The sequence below is a fragment of the Vigna radiata genome, chromosome 10 (assembly GCF_000741045.1).
Source record: "Vigna radiata var. radiata cultivar VC1973A chromosome 10, Vradiata_ver6, whole genome shotgun sequence".
Lineage (NCBI taxonomy): Eukaryota > Viridiplantae > Streptophyta > Magnoliopsida > Fabales > Fabaceae > Vigna > Vigna radiata.
Genome location: NC_028360.1, coordinates 15429186 through 15451677, shown reverse-complemented (window position 1 = coordinate 15451677; position 22492 = coordinate 15429186). Strand labels below are relative to the sequence as shown.

General features: G+C 31.3%; 3 protein-coding genes across 3 annotated transcripts; 2 read left to right on the top strand and 1 right to left on the bottom strand.

The window, feature by feature from the left end:
* Window positions 1-2455: 2455 nt before the first annotated feature.
* Window positions 2456-5107, bottom strand: LOC106774626 (ankyrin repeat domain-containing protein 13C-A). The gene is made up of 2 exons (XM_014661671.2): window positions 3535-5107; window positions 2456-3307 (listed from the first exon to the last, which is right to left on the bottom strand). Exons 1-2 carry the CDS (start codon window positions 4960-4962, stop codon window positions 2933-2935), a joined length of 1803 nt encoding a protein of 600 aa, XP_014517157.1. The 5' UTR covers window positions 4963-5107; the 3' UTR covers window positions 2456-2932.
* Window positions 5108-10526: 5419 nt separating this feature from the next.
* On the top strand, window positions 10527-14146 carry LOC106774905 (arogenate dehydratase/prephenate dehydratase 1, chloroplastic-like). Its single transcript, XM_014661929.1, has 11 exons — window positions 10527-10788; window positions 11000-11061; window positions 11137-11229; window positions 11328-11528; window positions 11977-12057; window positions 12150-12245; window positions 12424-12498; window positions 12573-12662; window positions 13536-13603; window positions 13770-13851; window positions 14081-14146. The coding sequence occupies exons 1-11, from the start codon at window positions 10527-10529 to the stop codon at window positions 14144-14146; spliced, it is 1176 nt and encodes a 391-aa protein (XP_014517415.1).
* A 1472-nt stretch (window positions 14147-15618) lies between these two features.
* LOC106774904 (arogenate dehydratase/prephenate dehydratase 1, chloroplastic-like) lies at window positions 15619-20789 on the top strand. The gene is made up of 11 exons (XM_014661928.1): window positions 15619-15910; window positions 16798-16859; window positions 16943-17035; window positions 17116-17316; window positions 18334-18414; window positions 18508-18603; window positions 19737-19814; window positions 19886-19975; window positions 20043-20110; window positions 20440-20521; window positions 20724-20789. Exons 1-11 carry the CDS (start codon window positions 15619-15621, stop codon window positions 20787-20789), a joined length of 1209 nt encoding a protein of 402 aa, XP_014517414.1.
* The last annotated feature ends 1703 nt before the right edge of the window (window positions 20790-22492 follow it).

Below are 22492 nucleotides of genomic sequence, written 5' to 3'. Positions count from 1 at the left end.
AAATATCATTGTCCCTCTTGAATATTTATTGTTTGACACATTTAATTTTTTTACATTTATTTGACATTATTTTTTCTTATTTTTTATTTTAAAAAATATAAAATTTTACATTTTTATAACCATTTTATCTTTATATTTTGTGTCAAATGAATGTAAAAGTATATCGATGCGAAACAAATTGTTTAATCTTCTGCACACCTATATTTGCATCTGCTTTGACTTTGGTAACCAAATTCTTGTTCTTGCGGGAGTCTCTTTGGGATATAGTACCATCATCCTCCATAGAACCAATACAACTTGCACCCCATTCACCATCAGCCCAACTTGGTGCTTCGCTCCCCAGCTTTCACTCTCTTATGTGCCGTGGATACAATAAAAGGAGACTGTATAATTGTTAAACCTTTGTTGGATTTGTTTAGGAACCTCATTTTTCATTACTGGGAAACAATGAAGCAGTAAATTATTGCGATATCTTAGCAAACTTCCTGAGAGAGGCCTAGCAATTAACTTTTTCACTGATGAACCGGTATCTCGAATATATAATATTCCTTGGCAGACATAAGAAAGCATTTGCCTTGAAAAATAATGTATTTGCAACATCAGTCGGGCACGTGCCCGTGAATCATAACCTTACATAGTATGCTTGGTCACAAAGTTTACGTTTTGGATATGATATGTTATTCAACAAGTTATAGCAGTTACAGCATCTACCCAAATGTGTTTTTCGGCAAATTATAATAGAATTAGATGAAAACTTGATGCAGTAATGGTTAGAGACATGGGAAGTAGTACCTTGTGTGACTCGGTTGTCGGTATTAGACGTAGACAGAGGAGTTATATTGAGACCTGTACATAGTTTATTCTTTGCCTGATATATCTTTTATGTTTTCGTATGAGCACTTGCCGATTCACCAATTTGAATATTGCCGCTTGGTTAAGCAAAGTTTGTGACGCATCTTTATTAATTTTTAATTCTCAATGTTGTCACGTTGTAGTGATACTTTTGCCAGCATTGTAAGTTAGTTATCCCTCTAGACAATGTGAATTTGATATCTGTCGTTTATTATTATGATGGAACCACCATAGTCCACTTCGATCAAGGCATGCATTTCCCTTCTTGTCCTGTCTCTTCTACTTAATTTATTATAATAGAACTAATCATTGCGTTATCATACGACATTTGTAGGAAAAATAACACACATCAAAATCAGAGATTAAACAAAAGAGAACCCTGTTGTGCTTTGCGGGTACAACAACATTAGCATCTGCTCATAAAAACTTTGAACTGCTTTTTTTCCTAAATTTCAAATTTACTATCACATTTCCTGGGAAACTGAGAAGGCCTCCTGTTGAGTGTTATCTTTAGACCGACCATGTTATTGCTTCTCATAAACGAAAGGAGCAAAAGATAAACTGGTGACAAAAAATTGTTCAAATAGCCTTGTGGGATTACTGAGGGCCCGGGGTTTATTAATTAGGATTTAAAATTTTGTTGAAGGTTACAGTGAGAAATTTAAAGAAGAAAAGGGAAAGCTTAGTCGAAAGAGTGGGGTAAAAGGAATAAAGATTCCAGGAAATGTCTTGATCTGTACTGATGTCTAGGGAGACTGAATCTTGAATGTGGAGACAGAGTAAAAGTCATCTAAATGAATATACGCAGTACATTTGATAGTAACTAAACCAACACTCTAGGCGATATTTGCAGTAAAAATAAAAAGGGTTACAATTTACAAACGAATGTCGTGACTTTCATCTTGCTTCAATGTATTGCGCTTCCACTGAGAAATGTACGAAAATTGTTCTGGTCTTTAGAGCAATGTCCTTTTATGCAACGCTACACATTTGTACAACAATGCATTACATGCTTAATTGTGCTCTCGATTAAGGCTACTTTTGACAAAGTAAAGTTTAATATGCCTTCCAGTCTTTGACCATTTTCCTCACTACCCTTGCTGGTTATTGTTGACCGTTAAATTTTAATGTTGAGTCTTAGATATTCTCGTCGCATCGGTAATATCAACGAGCCAACGAGAACATGATCAAGAGTTTCAACTTACTCCTCAGTCATTCATGTTCTTCCCCATACATTACTCTGCCTTCACGTCATAAGGGCAACGCACGTGCGTTTAAGATTATGTTACGACTTAAATTGTTAGCTTTCACATCCTTACCAATCGCTTGACGCCGAACAAGCACACGCAAAAATAATGAAAAATAGTCACAAGTAATGACAAAATAAGGACTAATCTCGAGAGATTAGTTGAACAAAGGACAGAACATTGCATATAAAACATTGTGAGTCTTTTTCTCGCATCTCTTTAGCATGAGTTAAAATATTGTGAACCCCATAATTTTTCCTACACTGAACTCAAACACCCCTTAAAATTTTGCCCATAAGAAAGAGAGATTAGGAATGAATTTTCTCATTAAGGACACTAAAAATTGTTTATATTTCTCCTTTGAATATTACTTTGCTTACTTAAAATTCATATATGTTAAGAATCGTAAACTGAAAACTGTAAACGAATCAAATGAAAATGACCGATTCTACCATGAAACTTAGCCACAATCAGGTCCAAGGCCATGGTTACATTGGCAATAACCATTTCAAATGTACTTAACAAAAAACATGCACAAAAAGGAATGATCTATTTCTCTGCAAAAATTGAAACATAACAAATTTGACTATGATAGACGAAACAAAACTTGGTCAAGTAATTCAGTTCTTACTTCTAAAAACTATGCTGAGGGTCCTCTGTATGAACACGGTTATCCCAAAGCCCCCAGTTGATTGATGAAAAACAATACGGGATATTTACACAATAATGGATGCAGCTTTCGACACATTGCTACAATGGTTCACATATTTCATGGAATTATCTCATCTTAAAACTCAAATTAGTGCATACTTGATAATTGGTGTATGGTGTTTTCACTTTGATTTTCTGAAGGAGTTGGACTTGTTCATTTTCCGTGAAGAATCATCCCCACTATTGGTCCAAGTATATCCAGAAGGAATGGCAAAAGGATCCGAATCCTGAGCCCCAGAAGAGCATCGTTGTTGGTGCTTGCTCCACGATTGGTTACTACTAGTACTTCGTCTCAGCCACGTGGAGCCCCCAGAAGATGATGAACTCTGTCTTAGTAATTTCTGCCGATTATGATCACCATCAAGAAAATCATCATCTGCACTGAGCAAATGCGATGGACTCGAGAGCGGCGTGTAGAACTGCTCAAGAGGTTGCAGGTCCACGAACTTCGTAAACGTGACCACCACCCTCACAGTGGGGACCACGGGGATCGCCACCTGCCCCACATATACCAAAACATCAAAAACACAATCTTTTTCACTTTCCATCACCACCGTCGATCACAAATTAAAATCATTCACGAATTTTCGCAAAACCATACATCACATCCATCAATCAAATCAAAACAATTATCAAATTAATCATTCCGGTTCATGCGGTCCCACACTCACACTCACACGCACAATACAAACAACAACAGTCAATAGTCAACCACCACACGTACCTTCACCGGAAAACTGCCCGCCGGGAACTTTGTCGTCAGCAACTCCCGCAGCCGCCGCACTGCCTTCACCTTGTTCGCCAGAATGTCCAACAATGGCAACAACTCTTCCGTCTTCAATGGAAACTGCTCCGTCAACCACACCGCCGGCCGCAAACTTCTCAAATATTCTTTCTCCTTCGTAGGCGGCTCCAGCATAGGCGGGGCCACCGCGGAAGATTTCCTAGGCGGCACCATGGCGGAAGATTTCCTAGGCGGCGCCACAGATATGGAAGGCAAATCCACGCTTTTTCTCCCCACCGGGACCCACTCTCGTTCCTCTCGAACAAAACTACTATGTCTTCTCTTATCGGCATTGCTATTACAAGCCGCTGGGATTCCAAAACTCGGATTCTCCGCAACGAGAAAACCGTCTTCGTCTTCATCCAGCTCCAATGGCAAAACCTGCTCGCTTCCGGCCACGTCAGATTCACCGGCAGCAACTTTTCTTGACCGGAAACTGAAAACAACGTTATGCACTTCATAAACCCTAGCTTTCCACTCTCCGACGTTTTCCATCTTCTCTTGTCTTCTCCAATTTGTTCTACCTACTAACTCTGCTTTTGTTACATCCATCCCCGGCCGGTAGACGCTGCTCTGCGAGCAAAAGCCCGCCGCATCAGAATCGCTCATCGGAGCTCCGGCATTCTCGAATGCGTCTAGGATTTTTCTATCGTCACGGTTGAGCACGAGGAGCGAACCGGCGGGGATGTTGCCTTTGCCGTCGCCGTCACCGAGGAAGAGGAAGCTCTGGTCTGCGCGGTGGATTTTGAGCCCATCGAAGCCGGCGAGGGTGGTGTCGGCGCGGAGATTGCCGTCGCGCTTCCAGATTTTATACGTATCGGAGGGGGCGATTTTCCCGACGAAGGGGATCACAGAGCTCTCGAAGTGGAACGAGATCTCCATGTAGAAGTCGCGCATGCGGCGGAGCGCGGCGACAAGTCGCGGCAGGCGTCGCCGCCACTTTGCCCATGCGGCGTGGTGGTGGAGTCTAGCTAGGAGGTGCGCGATATCGGAGGCGCGCCGGCAAATCGCTTCCTGGAGCGGGTTCCAGCCAGCGCCGTTGTGTAGGGAGATGTCGGCTCCGGCAGTAGCGAGGGATTTCGCGGCGACGATGTCGTTGAGGCGGACAGCAAGGTGGAGAGGTGTCTCGCGAAATGGGACGTCGCGGCGGTCGAGTACCGCGGAGATTTTTTCCGCGAGTCGCTCGTGAGCGAGGGAGTCGGACTCAGTGATGACTCGGGCAGGGTCGGGAACTCGGGGAAGTGAAGAAATTATTCTGGAAAGTTTAGCGTGGTCGCGAATGACCACCGCGTAGTGAACGGGACTGTGTAGGTATTGCTCTGCCTTTATCGGTGGATAAGACGTCGGATCTTTGGTCGATTTCGCCATCCTAATTGTAAATTATGATGAAACTCAGATCAACGAAAAACACTAACTTAGCCAGAATAAGAGAGTTGAGAGCAATGTTGTTTTCTTTTGTATTGTAACGCTTTGCCTGTGACTGCTTATTTTGGTTCTCCCTACTATTAAAACGTAAAACTGTGGCTTCTGCCTGCTCAGCCTGAGGTGTTACTAAACGGTCACGACTGTTTTTTACGGTAACTTTAATTATTTAATTTTACTCTATTTTTTTATTTTTTAAAATTTAAAGTTTATCATTCAATTAATTAATGTTACGTGATTTTTTTTGGAAAAAAAAGTTTTTAAATCCTTCCCTTTACTACACGTTAAGCGTTATGTTTATTAATTAGTAATCTTTAATTGTTATTTTTATTTTATTCACATGTATGAGTTACTCTTTTTTGCCTTTTTGAATGTGGTGCTACCTATGTTCTCCAATTAGTTACATTTTATGTGGAAAGTTGGCAAGAGATGCATTGAAAGCAAGACAATATACTAAGTTTTTTCAACAAGTAAAAGACGTCCGGGTAATAATTGAATTTAAAATGCTTTTGTCTGAGTGTGGGAGATAAATGGTACCTAATTTCAATGTTAATATGGTGCATGCCAAAATTACAATTACAAATGGCTAAATTTCTGTTTTTTTTGTTATTTAAAAACACATCACACTTAATTACCTTACAAATGGCTGCTCCTATTTTTTGCACTTCATTAAGATTAATTAATATAGTTTTGGTGGATAAATAGATGGATAGTTGATAACATTTTGTTCGTTTCTTAACATTAAAATACTGTATGGACACTGACTATATCCTGCAAAACATTCCTAAGTGCGCTCGTCCTATCCGTTGCTCATGGCTTATACACATGTATTTATCTATTAATTAATTTTTTAATAAATATAATATTGATTAACCTTCACAAATTATAAACAATACTTCTTCAAATTAAAATTATGCATTCTTTCTTGTCCAGTATTGTACTCTGATTTAATTTATATATATGAACAGTTAATTATTCTTCTGATGATAAGTTATTCCAATTAATCAGTTAGTCAAAATATCATTAAAATCGAAATGGTTAAGCTGAAATAAATTAATTTTAAAACCATTTTGATTAAATACTTAGTTGTGTTACAATCGTGGATATGTCAGTTTTAATTAAAATCTTATCATAAAACTTATTTTTATTATCTAAATAGAAGAGACCTACATTGAAGAGAAAACTCAACTTCGTATGCACGAAATATTATATTCAATTTTGTTTTCATAATTTTAATTACTGTTCTTCCTTAATTTATGAAAATAGTTGTCTTCAGTTTTCACACTTTCCGCTGACCGAGTTTGACCGTAACAGTGGAACCTGTGTCTTTATATATATAGACAAAAACAATGAAAAGAATGTGTATTGGTATAAATACAAGTTTTACAAGCTATCAATATAATTATCACAAAAATAGGGAATCCCAAACTTGGAGAAGTATAATCAACTACATTTTAATAAGCTGAATTGAATTTAAATTTGCTAAGGTGATTACAATTGGATTAATTTTTAGTTTATATGCTTTTTATCCAATAAATCCAACCCAAATCACATTAATTATATTAAACATGCTCAAAATTCAGGTTGAATTGAAATTCATACGCTTTGAACTAGCTTTATACGTATGTTAGTCTTTTTTGCAGTGGGTGACTTTTCGCTACTCATAACATGGAAACTTATATTTTCAAAAATAATATTATCCTTATTCATGAGATTAGGGTTGGGTTAAGGGAGCTTTTAACTAACCCAACTTGTTCTCTCTGCTATTTTTTTTTATATTAATTAGTCAATTTGCATATATACCTGCAAAATACAATAAAAGAAATTTCAATTGTTGCGGTATTATAAATTATCTGTGATTTCATTTTTCAGAAAATATTAATTTATTTAAATAATATCAACGCAATTAACTTTGTTTAACTAAAATTATTAAGAAAAATAAATAAAATTCATTAAAAAGCCAAGACTTTAGTTTAAAAGCAAGCTAAAGGGAAAAAAAAATGAAGAGTTGTTGTTTTGATTTTGATTGTATGGTGAGTTGAAGATTTGGTCTAAAGTTGAGATTGAAAGGCACAAAGCAGTGAAGAAAAGTTGATCTTATAACTTCTACCATACTGTTGGGTCGGGGAAATTTGGAACCCTATTGATCCTCATGTTCCCATTTCACCAACCATTTCATTCTTATTAACTCTCACAATAACTTTAAGAACAAAAATAAAGTAATATTATTTACGTATTATTATTATGTAATTAATTATTAATACGATGATGTTTATAATTATTATTATTAATTATTGAATAATTTTGAATCAATAAAAAATAACATATAAATCATATTAAAATATTATCAAAATATTATTATTTTCATTTTAATTTCACAATTCTACAATTTGAATCTCTTCTCACAAAAAAATTCACCACTTAAAAGGCTGCCACCTTCAAAATTACTATGTAAAAGCCTAAGGAGACCCAATCATTCATTCACACAACTCTCTTTTTGCTTTTATCTAATGCACAGTATCTTGCAGTTTCTAAAAACCAATTTCTTTTTATATTATCAGAAGAGAAGAAAATTTCATTTACATAAATCTGGAATTAATTATCCGTATGTGATGATCGTGCATAATTAGTGTGCTATGATGCATCCGACTAAAGTGCATCGTTCATGTGCTACTACTGAAAAACTGTTCTGATTATACGAATTCAGCTTTATCAGCCTTTGGTTTTTATAATGAAAAACAAATAGTTTTTTTCTTTTTTTTTTAAATTAATGTGTGTGCAATTGGGGAGAGAGAAAGAGAGACAAAAAGCAAAGGAATCAAAGTGTTACATTCTTAGCTTTACTTGTGTGTACTGGCTACATGACTTTTTTATTAAAACATGTTTGAATGGTTTCTTTTTTAAGTTTTTTGTTGGGAAGGGGTATGCTATTAATACCGTAGGATTTAAGGACACAGTAAGACGATCAAATCAAAGAAAGGTTGTAGGGTGGTATTTCCAACTTCTATGGTATCCCTGCTTTTTAGGAGATCTGTAGGAAGCTTCTTTTGCTTATATTTCTTTTTCCACCCATTCTTTTTCACATGCAACTACCTCTGCTACCCATTTCATTATTCAACAACAACATTATTAATTCAACCATTAAATCATCAATGTTAACACTTCATCTTTTATCATCTTATTAAAGAAGATATTTTGTTTCGATTAATTTTTTAAATTTATAATACGGATTATTTTAAATTAAAACAAAACAAAATTATTTAAGATTCATGTTTATCTTTGTTTTCTCTTTTATTTTACCTTACGATATTGTTAACTCAAATTAAAACAAAACAAAATTATTATTGACTTGATTCATATTGAGGGATCACAAACACTAACAATTTTTTACTGTTAAAGTTTCTCAGCTGACATTAATAATTCTTTTTCAATATCAGTCATATGCCTTTTAAAAATTGTCTCATTTTTCCGGTTAACATCAAAATATGTTCTTTTTATAGTTGAAGTCAATCAATGTTATTAATTTTATTGACATCTATTAAATATGTATGAGAGTTATTTCCCAACCACCATTAATAAAAGTTTCTTTTATCAACATTAAAAATAATCATTTTTTTAGTCAATGTTAATTAGGAATTTTTTTATCAATACTACTTATCTTTTCAATTTGTGTAAGAAAGATATTTTAATTAGCATTGAAATCAATAATTTTTTTAGTTGAAAACATTTATCATTGATGTAAATTGTTTCTCAAATGACATTTGTCAATATTTTATTAATCAACATAAGCAAAATTATTTTTCAATAGATCTCGATTATATTTTTTCTATTAAAGTGTGAGTAATCTTTTTGTCAATGTTTTAAAGTTGGATTGACCTTTTTTTTTTCAATTGGTGGTAGTTGAAACATTTTATCAAAATTAAAAAAAAAATATTTGAACTATTTTTTAAAATAAAATATTTGAAAAATTAAAATAATTAAAATTTAATACATTTATTATTTTTAAAAGATTGTAAAACTCTTATCAAAATACAATGATAAACTATTCTAATATTAAACTTAGAATAAAAAACTATAGATAATTAGGCATTTGTTTGGAGCTATGTTTTAATATTTTCAAGATAAATTCCATAAAAAAATTAAATCAGGAAGATTATTCTTAGATATGTCTAAAAGTATATTTGATTAGCTTTTTCATATTCTTGGGAATACTTTTAAATTTGAAAAGAAAAGAAACAATGAAAGTTTAAATGTTATAGTATCTTCAAATTATCCTAAGGTTTAAGCGGTTGTATATGAATGTATATTATGCAAAGAAACTTACACAAAATTTATATAAAAGAAAAATACACGATCAATATGTTAAAAAATATTAACCATATGTTCCTAACGGGATATGAAACGTCAACTTGGACTTAGAAAATTAATGAATTATAAAATTATTTATTTTATAAGGGTAAGAAATAAATTGATCTCATATGAATTACCAATAAGTATGGTTATGGCTTAATATTCAAATTTTTTTATTTGGTAATAAGAACGTACCTATTTGTATATTTGTTCCATTTCTTCATTTTCTTCTTATACTTGTAGTCATTTTAAATTAATAAAAATATTAATAATTTATTAAATAATCTAAAAACTTTTATTTATGGTTTTTTTCATCCTTAGTTTTGTAACTTTCTTTTTCTTTTCTTTCATTACATATATATTTTTATTCCGAATTGTTCAACTTTTCCAAAAAATCTTCAAGTTACTTTATCATATATTATAATTTTAATTATACATTTTTTCTTTTTGTATAATTTATTTCAAATTGTGTATTATATTTAAAGAAACACAACCAAATTGATTTTATACACTTTTATATGATTTTATTCAAGAAATATGCAATACTCAATCAAATTGATTAATATAATAGTAAATGCAATACTTGATTTAATCAAATTAACCCATTTAGCCACCTTTACTTCTTTTTATAATTATTGGACCTTAATCTGATTATAATTTAGTATTTTAATTTAATATTATTTAATTGAAATTTTTGTCTTATATTTAATATTAAAGCAATTGAAATATATTTACATTTCATATTAAATTCTTTATAATATCGTATTTATTTTTATTTGACTTATTTTCTGTAAAAAATTATATAATTATAACATTTGTAATATTAATATGTTTTAATTAAATTATCAAAATATTATTGATATTATAGGTGGAAGAACTGAAAACCGTGTCTAGAATATATAAGTATCTATATTTAATGTTCCTGAGATAGAATTAGTTTTTGTTTTAAAAAAGACAGCAAATTCAGTTACATTTGCAAGATCAACATTATTCTGGTTTCTTACCATTTCTCTCTATTAATTCCCAAAACTTCATTTAATTCCAGGTACATAGATCTGTTCATAACAGGTATATCATTCACAGAGCTATATATACATGGGTAAAATACTAACGTTGTGCCTAAAATAATTTCTTCATCAACCACTAAAAAGTTCAATTTCATGGCTTCTGCAACTTCCTCCACGCTCATCTTCATGGCTCTCAATGGTTGTTCCATCTGGGACTGTTGCAAAGCTCTTCAGCCTGCAAATTCTACACTGAGTGTGAATTCAAAACATGATCTTGGGAAAAGCAGCAAGTGGAGACGTTGTTGTTCGAGTGTTGTGAATGGGGCTAAATCATCTTTCGAATATTCTGACAGGGTCCAGGTTCAGATAACCGAGTTAGACGATGGGTTTCACAAAGATGTTAATCTGCTTCTAAGTGAGAAACACTTGCACAAGGATGTCACTTTAAGTTTAAATTTGATAGCTGAATCTTTTTACTTGATCATCATGTGGTATTTTAAATCTTCATTTCCAATGGAATTGAAGTACTTCTTTTATTGATTTTCAATCGTTAGAGAGAAGTGATTTACTCTCATTTCCTTTTTCTTCTTGCTTGTGGCATGACTAAACAACTTCTTTAATCGCAGAGTCATTAACAGCGAATGATTTTTTTTCAAGAGATGGGACAAAGTTGTGCGTTGCTTATAAGGTATATGATGCTTGATAGTTTCGTTCAAAGAAAAGATTCATAGCATCACTAATGCCACTTCTACTTGGTATGTAGGGCCTTGCAGGAGCATATACTGAGGAAGCAGCTTTGAAAGCATATCCAAAATGTGAGACAGTGCCGTGTGATGACTTTGAGACATCACTACAGGTTCCATTCCTTGTTTATTTAAACCTGTGTCTCAGTCTGCATATGATGTCTTGTCCAGTAGATTCTGTGATGATATGTTTATATATTTTTGTCTGCAGGCCGTTGAATCGGGGTTAGCGGATAAAGCTGTTCTACCCATCGAAAGTTCTGAAGCTGGAAGCATCCACCATAATTATGACCTACTTCTTCACCACAAGCTACACATTGTCGGGGAGGTGCAGTTGTTAATTAACCACTGCCTCTTGGGATTGACCGGTGCGACAAAAGAGAACCTAAAATTTGTACTCAGTCATCCTCAGGTTGGCTATTATATTTCATTCTTTTCTATCTTTTTCACAATGACCATGTTTTCTGCCACCCTTATAGTCCTAATTCACTACCAATTTGATACAAATCATTTGATTCAAACTAGTTTCAAATTGTCAAGAACGTGAAAAAGAAAAATAACTCTAATTAAAGTATGGCGGCATAGTTTTTCAGGATCTGAATCTGCAAACATTTCAAAGTCTTAACCATCCTATTAATAGGCAGTATGCATTCCCTGAGTACCGTGTACCCATAATGTTTTATAAATGAAGAAAATGTTTTTTATATATAAAAATAGGTGTCTATTCGTATGAAAGAAAAATGAAATTATTAACGTTATGAAAAGCCATTTTGTTATATTTTTATTGTTGTGGTGTCATCTTGCACGAACATAGTTGATGACAAATAACTACGTAAAACATTTTAATTTTTAACATGCAGGCTCTTGTTCAATGTGAGATGATGCTTACTGATTTAGCTGTTACCAACATTGGTGTAGATGATACGGCTGCAGCTGCTAAGGTATTTTACAAATTTTCTATATTCCTTGAAAACAAACATTGATTAGGTTGTGGAGTTGCATCTCCTATTAATGATTTGGACATTGTGAACAGGCTGTGGCCTTAGACGGAAGAAGAGACATTGGAGCTATTGCGAGTTCAAGGGCAGCAAAACTATATGGCCTCCACATTCTAGCCGAAGGAATCCAGGTAATACTTCAGTACATGTTTTGGAAGACTCAACTGCTGCGACAGTTACTGTTACTCTCTGGATTTCTCTTGTCGCAACATGTCTTCATATAAGAAGACATAACAAAAGCAAAACAGAAAACATGCATGTTATTGTTGTTAAGTTAAGCTGATTCATTTTCTTATCTTTATATATTAGGATGATGACAATATCAGTCGTTGTTTGATACTTGCGAGGGATCCTATTCTTCCAGAACCTAACGGTTCATATAAGGTATAGAAAACTATATCTATTTATATGTAATTTTGACGAATATACTGATGAATATTGCAATATTTCTACCACAGACCAGCATTGTTTTCGGTCTGCAAGAAGGTCCCGGTGTAATATTGAAAGCCCTGGAAGTCTTTGGCATGAGGAACATTAATTTGTCAAAGGTTTGCTAAAATAATAATTATACCAATTCAAATTTGAAATCTCTATAAGTGTGTTTATTATTTTAGATATTGTAATTTTTATTAGTTATTATGATATTAACTAAAACATTTAAGTAACATTGATTGTTTTTTAAGATGTATCTTGATAAATTTTGTACTATTAATTTATATTTATAAATATATATGATTGATTCGCAAATGTTAATTTTTTTCAGATTAGCAGATGTTAATTGTTAGTGGAAGGATTTAAACTCACAATCTCTTCCATATTCTCTTCTAAATCCTTCAAACTGAGATCTTGTAAATATTAATGAAGAAGTTGAATACAGAATTTCTCTTAACTTTTATCATTATACCAACCTCATAACTCGAGTTGATCATCATTTTTTTTCCCTATCTATCGTCAGACTTTCCAATTTCTTATCACATAAAATGTTTCCTCACTTCATATCATACAAATATTAATTTGTAATCTAACATGAGTTGTTTTCAATTGGACCAAGAGACAATCTTTATCTTAATATATTACATGTTAGGATATTAATTAAGGATAGCCACCAGGTGATTCCTAAATTATGATCTCTATATATTTATATGATTTTGTTTTTTAACACTATTTATTTGAAGAAAAAGAAAGTTAACAGAAAACGTAATTTTAAATTTTATCATTTTAGTAATCAAAATCTAAAAAAAAATATTTTGGTTCTTTCATCCAAGTTATATTATAATTTATTTGTTACTTTTACATTCAGTATTATAGTTCTAAACATCTTTTAAATTTGTATTATATGAATTCATTGAAATTTGAAATTTCAATCCTGCATACCTTAAAAGTCGTGGTTCTTAGCTATAATTTCTTCGGTGCGATTTCAGATAGAACGCCGTCCAGTGAAGCATTACCCCATAAGGCTTCGTGATGATTCAAAGTATGAGATTGTCAAGTGAGTATGATCATTGTTTTTTTCCATTTTGGATTTGCAATATTATCAGTTTTTAAAATATATTATGCATATAATTAAATAGCCAAAGACAAAAATTGGAGGTTTATATTCTGCTTTCGAAAGTGTCGTGAATGTGTGACTTAGACATTGAATTTTCTGGTGGCAGGTACTTTGACAACCTTTTCTTCATTGATTTTGAAGCTTCTATGACAAATCCAAATGCACAACATGCTTTAGAAAGTTTGCAGGTTAGCTCATCATATGATAAAAATATCATATCTATTTCATGTTAGAAACCTATTCTTGTTTTGAGTACTCATTCCAGCTCCTACATATATGCTTTGGTGTTTTCTCTTACTTATGCTCAGACTAATTTTCCTTATATGAAAGATGTATAAAATACATTGTAGAAGCATATCTCAAAGTTGCTATAGGACTTTTCAATCTAATCGTTGGTTCTTTCACCTTTCATTTCAGGAATATACAACATTTATTCGTGTTCTGGGTTGTTATCCCGTGGATAAAACAGACATATCATGTTAATCTTAAATCATCTACAAGAGGAGATAGCACTTTCATCTACTAAATGGTGCTTCAGAATGTGATCATAATATTTATTTAGCAGATGGGAAGAAGATACTGAAGAAAACATTTCTTTATTGTCAACTTTATATATAGATCATCATATCAACAATACAAACCTACCTAAGTTCTCTGTATGCCTACAGTGCATTCGTCAAAACCAAATTGAACTTAAATGCTATTTAAAAGCTCAATTAAAAAAGTAAAATAAACTTTAAAAAATTGTCAAATTTAATTCGGATTTTTTTTCTTGTATACTAGAAATTCTGTTTTAATGTCTCACTTCGACTGGTTGAAGATGAAATGTAGAAAAACTAGGATATCAGGAGTTTATTTTTAGAACTTATTCGATCATTTTATTTTCATTTTTTATTTTATACATAAATACAAGAACAACCTTCTTGAGTTTCTAAAACTTTTTCTCCAAATGTCTTTGACCTGAGTTTTTTAAGAAAATGAGCTAAATATTTATGCCTATACTCCAGAATTAACTGAGTTTAAAAATCATTTTTAATTGGTTTATAGTATAAAAATTTTATAATGTATCAGTTAATTTTTGGAATCATAATTTAAATTTTTGGACTATAAAATTAAAAAGTTTGCTTACAAAACCACTTTCAAATTCCTTCACCAGTGGTCTCTAATTTGTGTCAATGTATCTGGAGGGAGTATTTCTTTGAGAAATTCTTAATTAAGAGAAAGGTTCATCACTTGTGCAACTATATAGACAGTCTACATAGAATTTCAAATTATTGAGGGGTTTCAAATTTTAAAAATTCACAAATTTATATCTTTATTTTTAAATATTATAGATGGAGGGTCCCATATTTATCACTACTAAAAATTTTAGAACAGCTGGGACTGGAATATTACTCTTAAAGGAAACCTTTCTACATTTTCCAACCTAGCTTACAGTTTTAACAGTTACTATCATTAATGATGTATTTTTTAAAATACAATTTAATATTTTATTTAATGAACTTTAATAAAAATTATAAAAATATATAGAAGGTATTCAAAAAAATATGTTAATTTGATCTATAGAAAAAGGTATATAACTTTATGTATTATTAATGTGAATTAATCAATTAAAGTTATTACAATAACATTTAAATTAATCTTTATAATTAATTTATAATTAATAGAAGAGTTGTTTAATGGATATTATTTCTTGCAGACAAGAACAAAAAATATAGAGTGAGGGGAAGGGTGTCGCTGCACAGTCTTTGCAAAAGAACACGGTTTCTGATTACCTGGGTCTGGTCGTGCTTGATCTCTCTCATTGTCAAATTTCAAAACTCGTTTTCATTTCAAGGTACAGTTCGTTCATAACCCTATTATCATATTATCCCAACAAGTTCCTCACAAACCACAGTATAACTTCAATTTTTTTATCAGCGTTGACTCCTTCTGACTTTGCTCTTGAGATGTTGATGGCTCTCAACGATTGTTGTATCTGGGGTTGTGCAAAAACTCCTCAATTGGGTTTGGCAAATTTTCATCCAGCTTGTTCTAGACTGAGTGTGAATTTAAAACAAGGAGCTGATAAATGGTGCAAGAGGGAATGTTGCTGTTTGCGTGTTTCGGCTCCGAAAGCTTTGACTCCAATGGAAGATGAGAAGGCTGCTGTGACTGGTTTTGAGTCTTCTGGGAATGCTGACAGAATCAGGGTTCAGCCAAGTGTGTTGTTGGAGGGGTTTCACAAGGATGCTAAACTGATTAACAGTGAGTTTTACTAAACATGCCTCCATTTTAATTTTAGAATTTCTATGCTATATGGTTAGAAAATCTTGCATGTCTCACGTATCTAATTAGCATGCTTCCATAGTTAAATATTCTGTCTCGAATAGATATTTTGGGTACCCTGGTTTTTAATTTATTAATTAATTAAACTTGTGATATTAACTAATATTAAATTGTTTATGAATGGACTTACTTGATGTTTGAGAATGATATAATATAAATTGAATAATATAAATATAAATTAATAAAAAGGAAATGTATAATTTTATTATTATTTTAAATATAAGAGTTGCAAAGTTTTACATATTTTGTGTATTTTGTTAAGATAAAATTTGAACATTAACAAACAAATATAGTGGTTTTTGAGAAACATGAAGATAATAATTGTAATAAGAAGAATAAGAAAACATGAAGATTAAAATTTAATTAATTCTTAAGTATATATATACGCTTAAATTAATTATTTAAAAGAATTTTCAAATTTTATCATTTAAAAGAATAGTTTAACCTAGATGAAAAAGGAAGTGAATGAGAAAAGATAGAAAATATTAACATATATGACTAATTCTATATAAGGTTAATTATTTTTTTATGTTTATTTGTATTTTATTAATTTTTTATTTATTTTAAATTGCATATTAGTTGTTTTATTTTTTAAATTTGTATATTTCTATTAATTAATTTATATAACTTTGTATTTTATTTCTGTATTATTTGATTTATCTATTATTTTTATATTTTTATATTTAATTTATCTTTATTTATGACACTCATCTTCGTTTCATTTATCTTCCCTTATATATTTCTTCAAAGAAGCAATTCAATGACATTTTTCCTTTTTCTTCTTCCTTTTGTCACTACCATTGCAGAGCAATTACGTGCTAATGATTTTTGTTCAAGTGATAGGTCAAGAGTGCGCGTTGCTTATAAGGTATGATGCTTGATAGTGTTCTTCAGATAAAAAAGGATTCATTATAATACCACTTTCTAACCAGTGAATTACCTAATATACAGGGCCTTCCAGGAGCATATAATGAGGATGCTGCTTTCAAAGCATATCCAAATTGTGAGACAGTTCCATGTCTTGACTTTGAGACTACATTCAAGGTTACATTCTTCGTTTCTTCATCTCTTTATGTTCTCCATATGATGTCTTAACTAATAGATGAGAATGTGATTATGTGCAGTCTGTTGAATCATGGTTGGTGGATAAAGCTGTTCTTCCAATCGAAAGTTGCATTGCTGGAAGCATCCACCGTAATTATGACTTACTTTTACGCCACAAGCTACACATTGTTGGGGAGCTTCATTTGCCAATTAAACACTGTCTCTTGGGACTCAAAGCTGTGAAAAAAGAAGACCTTACATCTGTAATGAGTCATCCGCAGGTTGGCTGTTATACATTTCATTCTTTTCCATATCTTTTTTCACACATAATCATGCTTTAAGATGCCACTAATTAACCAGTTTTTAGAAAAATGGTAACTGAGATACATAAATAATAGAACATCAGTAGTAGTGTAATACAAAACTAGCTACTTAGTATGACTTTCATTCAATAAACTGGTTGTTGAATGTTTTTTTGTCACGCGTAACAATACAAGCTGTCATATACTATTTACTGATAATCATTAAGTTTCCTATACACAATTGCTACAAGTTTCTGGTACTGCAGAATAATCACGGTACAAAATTTTCAAGCCTTTCATAAAACTATAAACACTTAGCACCAGTCCACTTAACTTTTCATGCAATGTTAACAATACATTTAAAACTTCTAGAATTTCATTTTTCTTTATTTTAAGTTGTGTTATCTCCCGTCTTTGATTATAGTGATCATAAATTGTTATGATTGAAGTAAAATGCATGTTTTTATTTTCTTCAAGATATAAAAAAATAATATATTTTTAATGAGTCTATATATTTTTGTATTGCATTAACCTTTTATATTACATCATAATGTTATTTCCTAATCAAACTTCAAATTAATTTCAGTTATAAATATTTTTGAAAATGTTTTTTTATCTTTAGATATGGAACTTTTATCCAAGTATGAGAGTTTCTACCTTATTCATAATTGGAATCTTAATAGAAAAGATGCTGTTTTGGTTAAATAATTATTTTATTGCAGTTTTCTCTGTCTAGATTTCTTACAATATTAAGGTTTTTTATTCCAATATTCTTTCGTCATTTGGCAAATAAATAGAAGGTATTTCTTCATTGTTTTTATTTTAAACTATAATATGATTTTTTTGTGAGGAGGAAGGACTTTTCAACTGATATTATGCCAACTAAAACTTTGTTTATTTTATGTCTGTTTAAAAAGTCTTTCACAAGTCTTTCATTAACATGATTATTGATGGCCTACCAACATATAACTCCTAAAAGAATCTCCTTACATGCAGGCTCTTGTTCAATGTGAGAGTATGCTTACTGATTTAGGTGTTACCAACATTGCTGTAGATGACAGTGCTGCAGCTGCTAGGGTATTTTATAAATCTTCTCTACTCCACTGAAAACATGCACGGATTAGGTTGTACAGTTGCATGTCCTAATAAGGATTTGGACATTGTGAACAGGCTGTGGCCTTAGACGGAAGAAGGGACATAGGAGCTATTGCAAGTTCAAGGGCAGCAGAACTATATGGCCTCGACATTCTAGCTGAAGGAATCCAGGTAGGACTTCAGTTACATGTTTTGGAAGACTCAACTGCTACAATTTACACTTACTCTTTGGTTTTCTATCTTGTCGCAACATGTCTTCATATTAACAATGAGATCATTGGAGCTGGGAGCTTATGCATATTCATTCATGATTAGCATCTTCCAAGATATCTCGTTTTCTTCAAATAGATACGATGATGCTTATTTACTTTCTCAATGTTTACGCCAATTTGTTTTAAAATGGTATCATTACCCATCCATATAAGGCTTTCCCTAACCTGATCAATAAAGTTTCTTAAATAGCATTAACAATAATGCATTTGGCCAAACCTTAGTATTGGGAGCTACATATCACTTTTCCGATCATTTGTTTTTTGACGTCTCAAATGCCTAAAACATTCCAACTTTTTCATGCTGCTTAGGCAGGTAATTAACATGATCTTAAAAGAACGAAGAGTGTGTGAAATGGAAGATCCATACCTTATTTGTGTTATTGAGTTCTTAGATTATAGTTGCAGTTTTAAATATGTCAGTATATGACAGTAATTACTTTTTTTTCTTGATAAAGTATCACTCAAGAAAACTTCACTGTAATTATAATATCCCAATGTCGTCACTTTATATTTTACTAATAAGTTGCTTTTCTAAGGATATGCACATAAAAGAGAAAAAAAACAACAATAAAAAAAAAATAAGCAACTTGCATTAAGTGATACTGTAGACCTATATATGTTTATACTTTTATGATTTTAAAATAAAAAGAAGAGAAATTATAACTTGACAAATTGATAACCAGTGAGAGAATTTTTCAATAAGATTACATGAAAATGGGATGTGAGTATAAAGAGTATCAAAGTATTTTTTTCAATAAAAAGTTATACTTAGTCAACGTATTTTAAGTGTTCACATACAGTATCAAAAAGAGTATCAAAATAATCAAGCCTGAGAATCTAAGGCATGCAGATACGTGCATATGGATGACCAAACAATGACTGACTACTCTTACTGCTTACTGTTTTTATTCTATCTTTTATATTTGATAACAAGACAATATGTGTAACAAAAACAAAAACAAAAAAAACATGTCTGTATTGTGGATGATCTCTATAGATTGAAGTTATGCTGATTCATTTTCTTTTTGCTAGGATGATGAAGCTAATGTTACTCGCTTTCTGATACTTGGAAGGGATCCTATAATTCCAGGAACTGACAGGCCCTATAAGGTGGGAGAAAAAACATTATTATATATAATTTTTATGAATTTGCTGATGAAATTCATGAATTGTCGCTCCAGACTAGCATTGTTTTCAGTCTAGACGAAGATCCTACTGTACTATTCAGAGCCCTGGGAGCATTTGCCTTGAGGAACATTAATTTGTCAAAGGTGTGCTACAATAATTTTCGAAATTAAAACTCGTGCTTCTTTCATCTTATTCTTGGTGTGATTTCAGATAGAGAGCCGCCCGCTGAAGCATTGTCCATTAAGTGCAGTTGATGATTCAAAAGAAGGAAGTCCTAAGTGAGTAATGAATTTTGTTTCTCATTTGAGAATTTCAATGGTATCAGTATGTAATCCATAGATTCACTATACAATTAAATGACCATAAGTAGTCAAAGAAAAATTGGAGGGTTTAATGTAAAAATCAATTTAATCATTCGATACATGTTAACAAGCATATGATATCTTTACCCTGGAAAGCATATATCCAACTTTGGAGTTCAAAATAGGAAGGGAAAACATGGGGAATGGGGTTTGGTTTTACTCTATGATATGGTTTTTTGACTGTTCTAAGTATATATATGTTCTAAATGTTAGTTAGTCTTAGACATGAAGTTTTCTGGTGGCAGGTCCTTTAAGTACCTTTTATACATTGATTTTGAAGCTTCTTTGGCAGATCCTCGTGCACGAAATGCTCTAGAAAATTTGCAGGTCAGCCAATTAGCATGAAAATATATATCAATCCTCCTTTCTACAGTTCTCTTTGCCTATCTTCCCTGGTGACAGTGGAATATATTTGTGAGAATTTATAAGCAACCATGCCTATTGAAATATAAGATAACTGATATATAAGGAAAATGGTGTATAATACGATATTTACTCAAATTGTTGGCTCTTTTCTCCTTTGTTTCAGGAATGTACAAGATTTTTTCGAATTCTTGGTTGTTATCCAGTGGACGAAAGGTTCGTCTTGAATTAAATACTAGAGAAGATACTATCCTTGAAAAGCTTTTTAAAGCCCTCATTTTCTTCTCATCTCCATATATATTATAGGTGTTTTAGAATGTAATCGCAGTTTTAGAAGATTTGGAGAGCACTGAGACAAACATTTTTCTTTATTTTCTATCAACTATGGACGAGACAGACATCAAAATTATATTCCTTTTAATAGAAAAATTCTGGGTAGATATCGAATTTAGACCTATAACATACATTTTATAATAGTTAAATGATTATGTTAGGAAAAGAGCCATTAGGTTCAAGGTTTACCAATATGTCAAAAACTATTAATAAATAATTGTTTTTATTAATAATTTCTTTTTTTGTGGGTTCAAATTGTTAGAAATAGGTGTGTGTGTTTTGTTATAAGGTATTCTTTCTGAAGGAATTATTATTATCGCCTTAACTCCCAGTGAGACTGATATGATGATAACTGTATAAGATGTGTCTCAGTTTATTCTATAGGCTTCTCAATGTGTGTGATTTATTATACCTCAAGTTTTGTATATGATGAGTTTTAATTGTTTCAAATTTACATAATTAAATTTGCATACCAACTATCAATCTCATCAACTTTTAGCAATAATAAAATCACAATTTTTTAACAAAATCAAACTTCAAATAAAAATTGTTTCTATTTTTTTTTTCATTTATGTTTCACGTTAATGATAAAAGAAATATAATTTTATTTTAAAGAGATTGTATATTCATTTCTTATCATTTATATGCAAATATAATAAGAATATTTCATCTAAGTCTGAAATTTAATAAACATGTCATAGTTAACTATCATCCTATTTTTTGTTGATATATAAAAATCCATTTTCCCTAAAGTTGTTCTAATATTTCATCATCATATGGATTTATAGTTGAATTGATGTGTCAATAGAAAAAAAAAATATTATAGAAATATTTGGTAATGTGATGGTTGCAATGTATATTGACAATAAATAGATAGATGTTATAAATACTTTATAAGTTATAAAATATAGTAATAATCATTAATTAAAATGTATAATTAATTTTATTTTTTTGTTCAATATGTATTTTATTTTATCAAAATTTTAAACTGTTAATTTTCTAATAATTTATTACAATTGTACTTTATTTTCCAGTGTACATTTCATTATTGTTGAGGAATAAAATATCTGATTAATATTGATCTTATTCATTCAATTTTGCTGGTTGGTTTGTTGATTACTGAAATTAATTTTGTATTATTAATCTCACATTGACATAGAAAATTTGTAGCTGAAGAAAAGATGCTGGATAGACTTTTTGTACAGAACAAAACAACTCATTTCAAATCTCCATTTCCCTGCAATGTCCTTCCTAGAAAATTATTTATGGAATACAATTTATTTGTGAAACATGGGTTGTTTTTGGAGGATTTTCTCCTTCCACAAGCAAGTTTTTGAAGCTCTGTCGAATATGTTAACTAAAAATTATTTCTAAATAACTTTGTAAATAAATCTGAAATTTTTAATGCATTCTTGAAACTCTATCTTTCTTAAACTCTGTTGTTATGAAAAGAACTAACTACAAAAGAAAGATCATGTAAATTTTAATTCTTTTACTTGATTTTAAAATAATAGTATTATTATTTATTACAAAATTTTTTGCTTACTCTGGATAAATTTTAAATTAAGGATAGATGGATGACAAGTAATAGTGAGATGCATT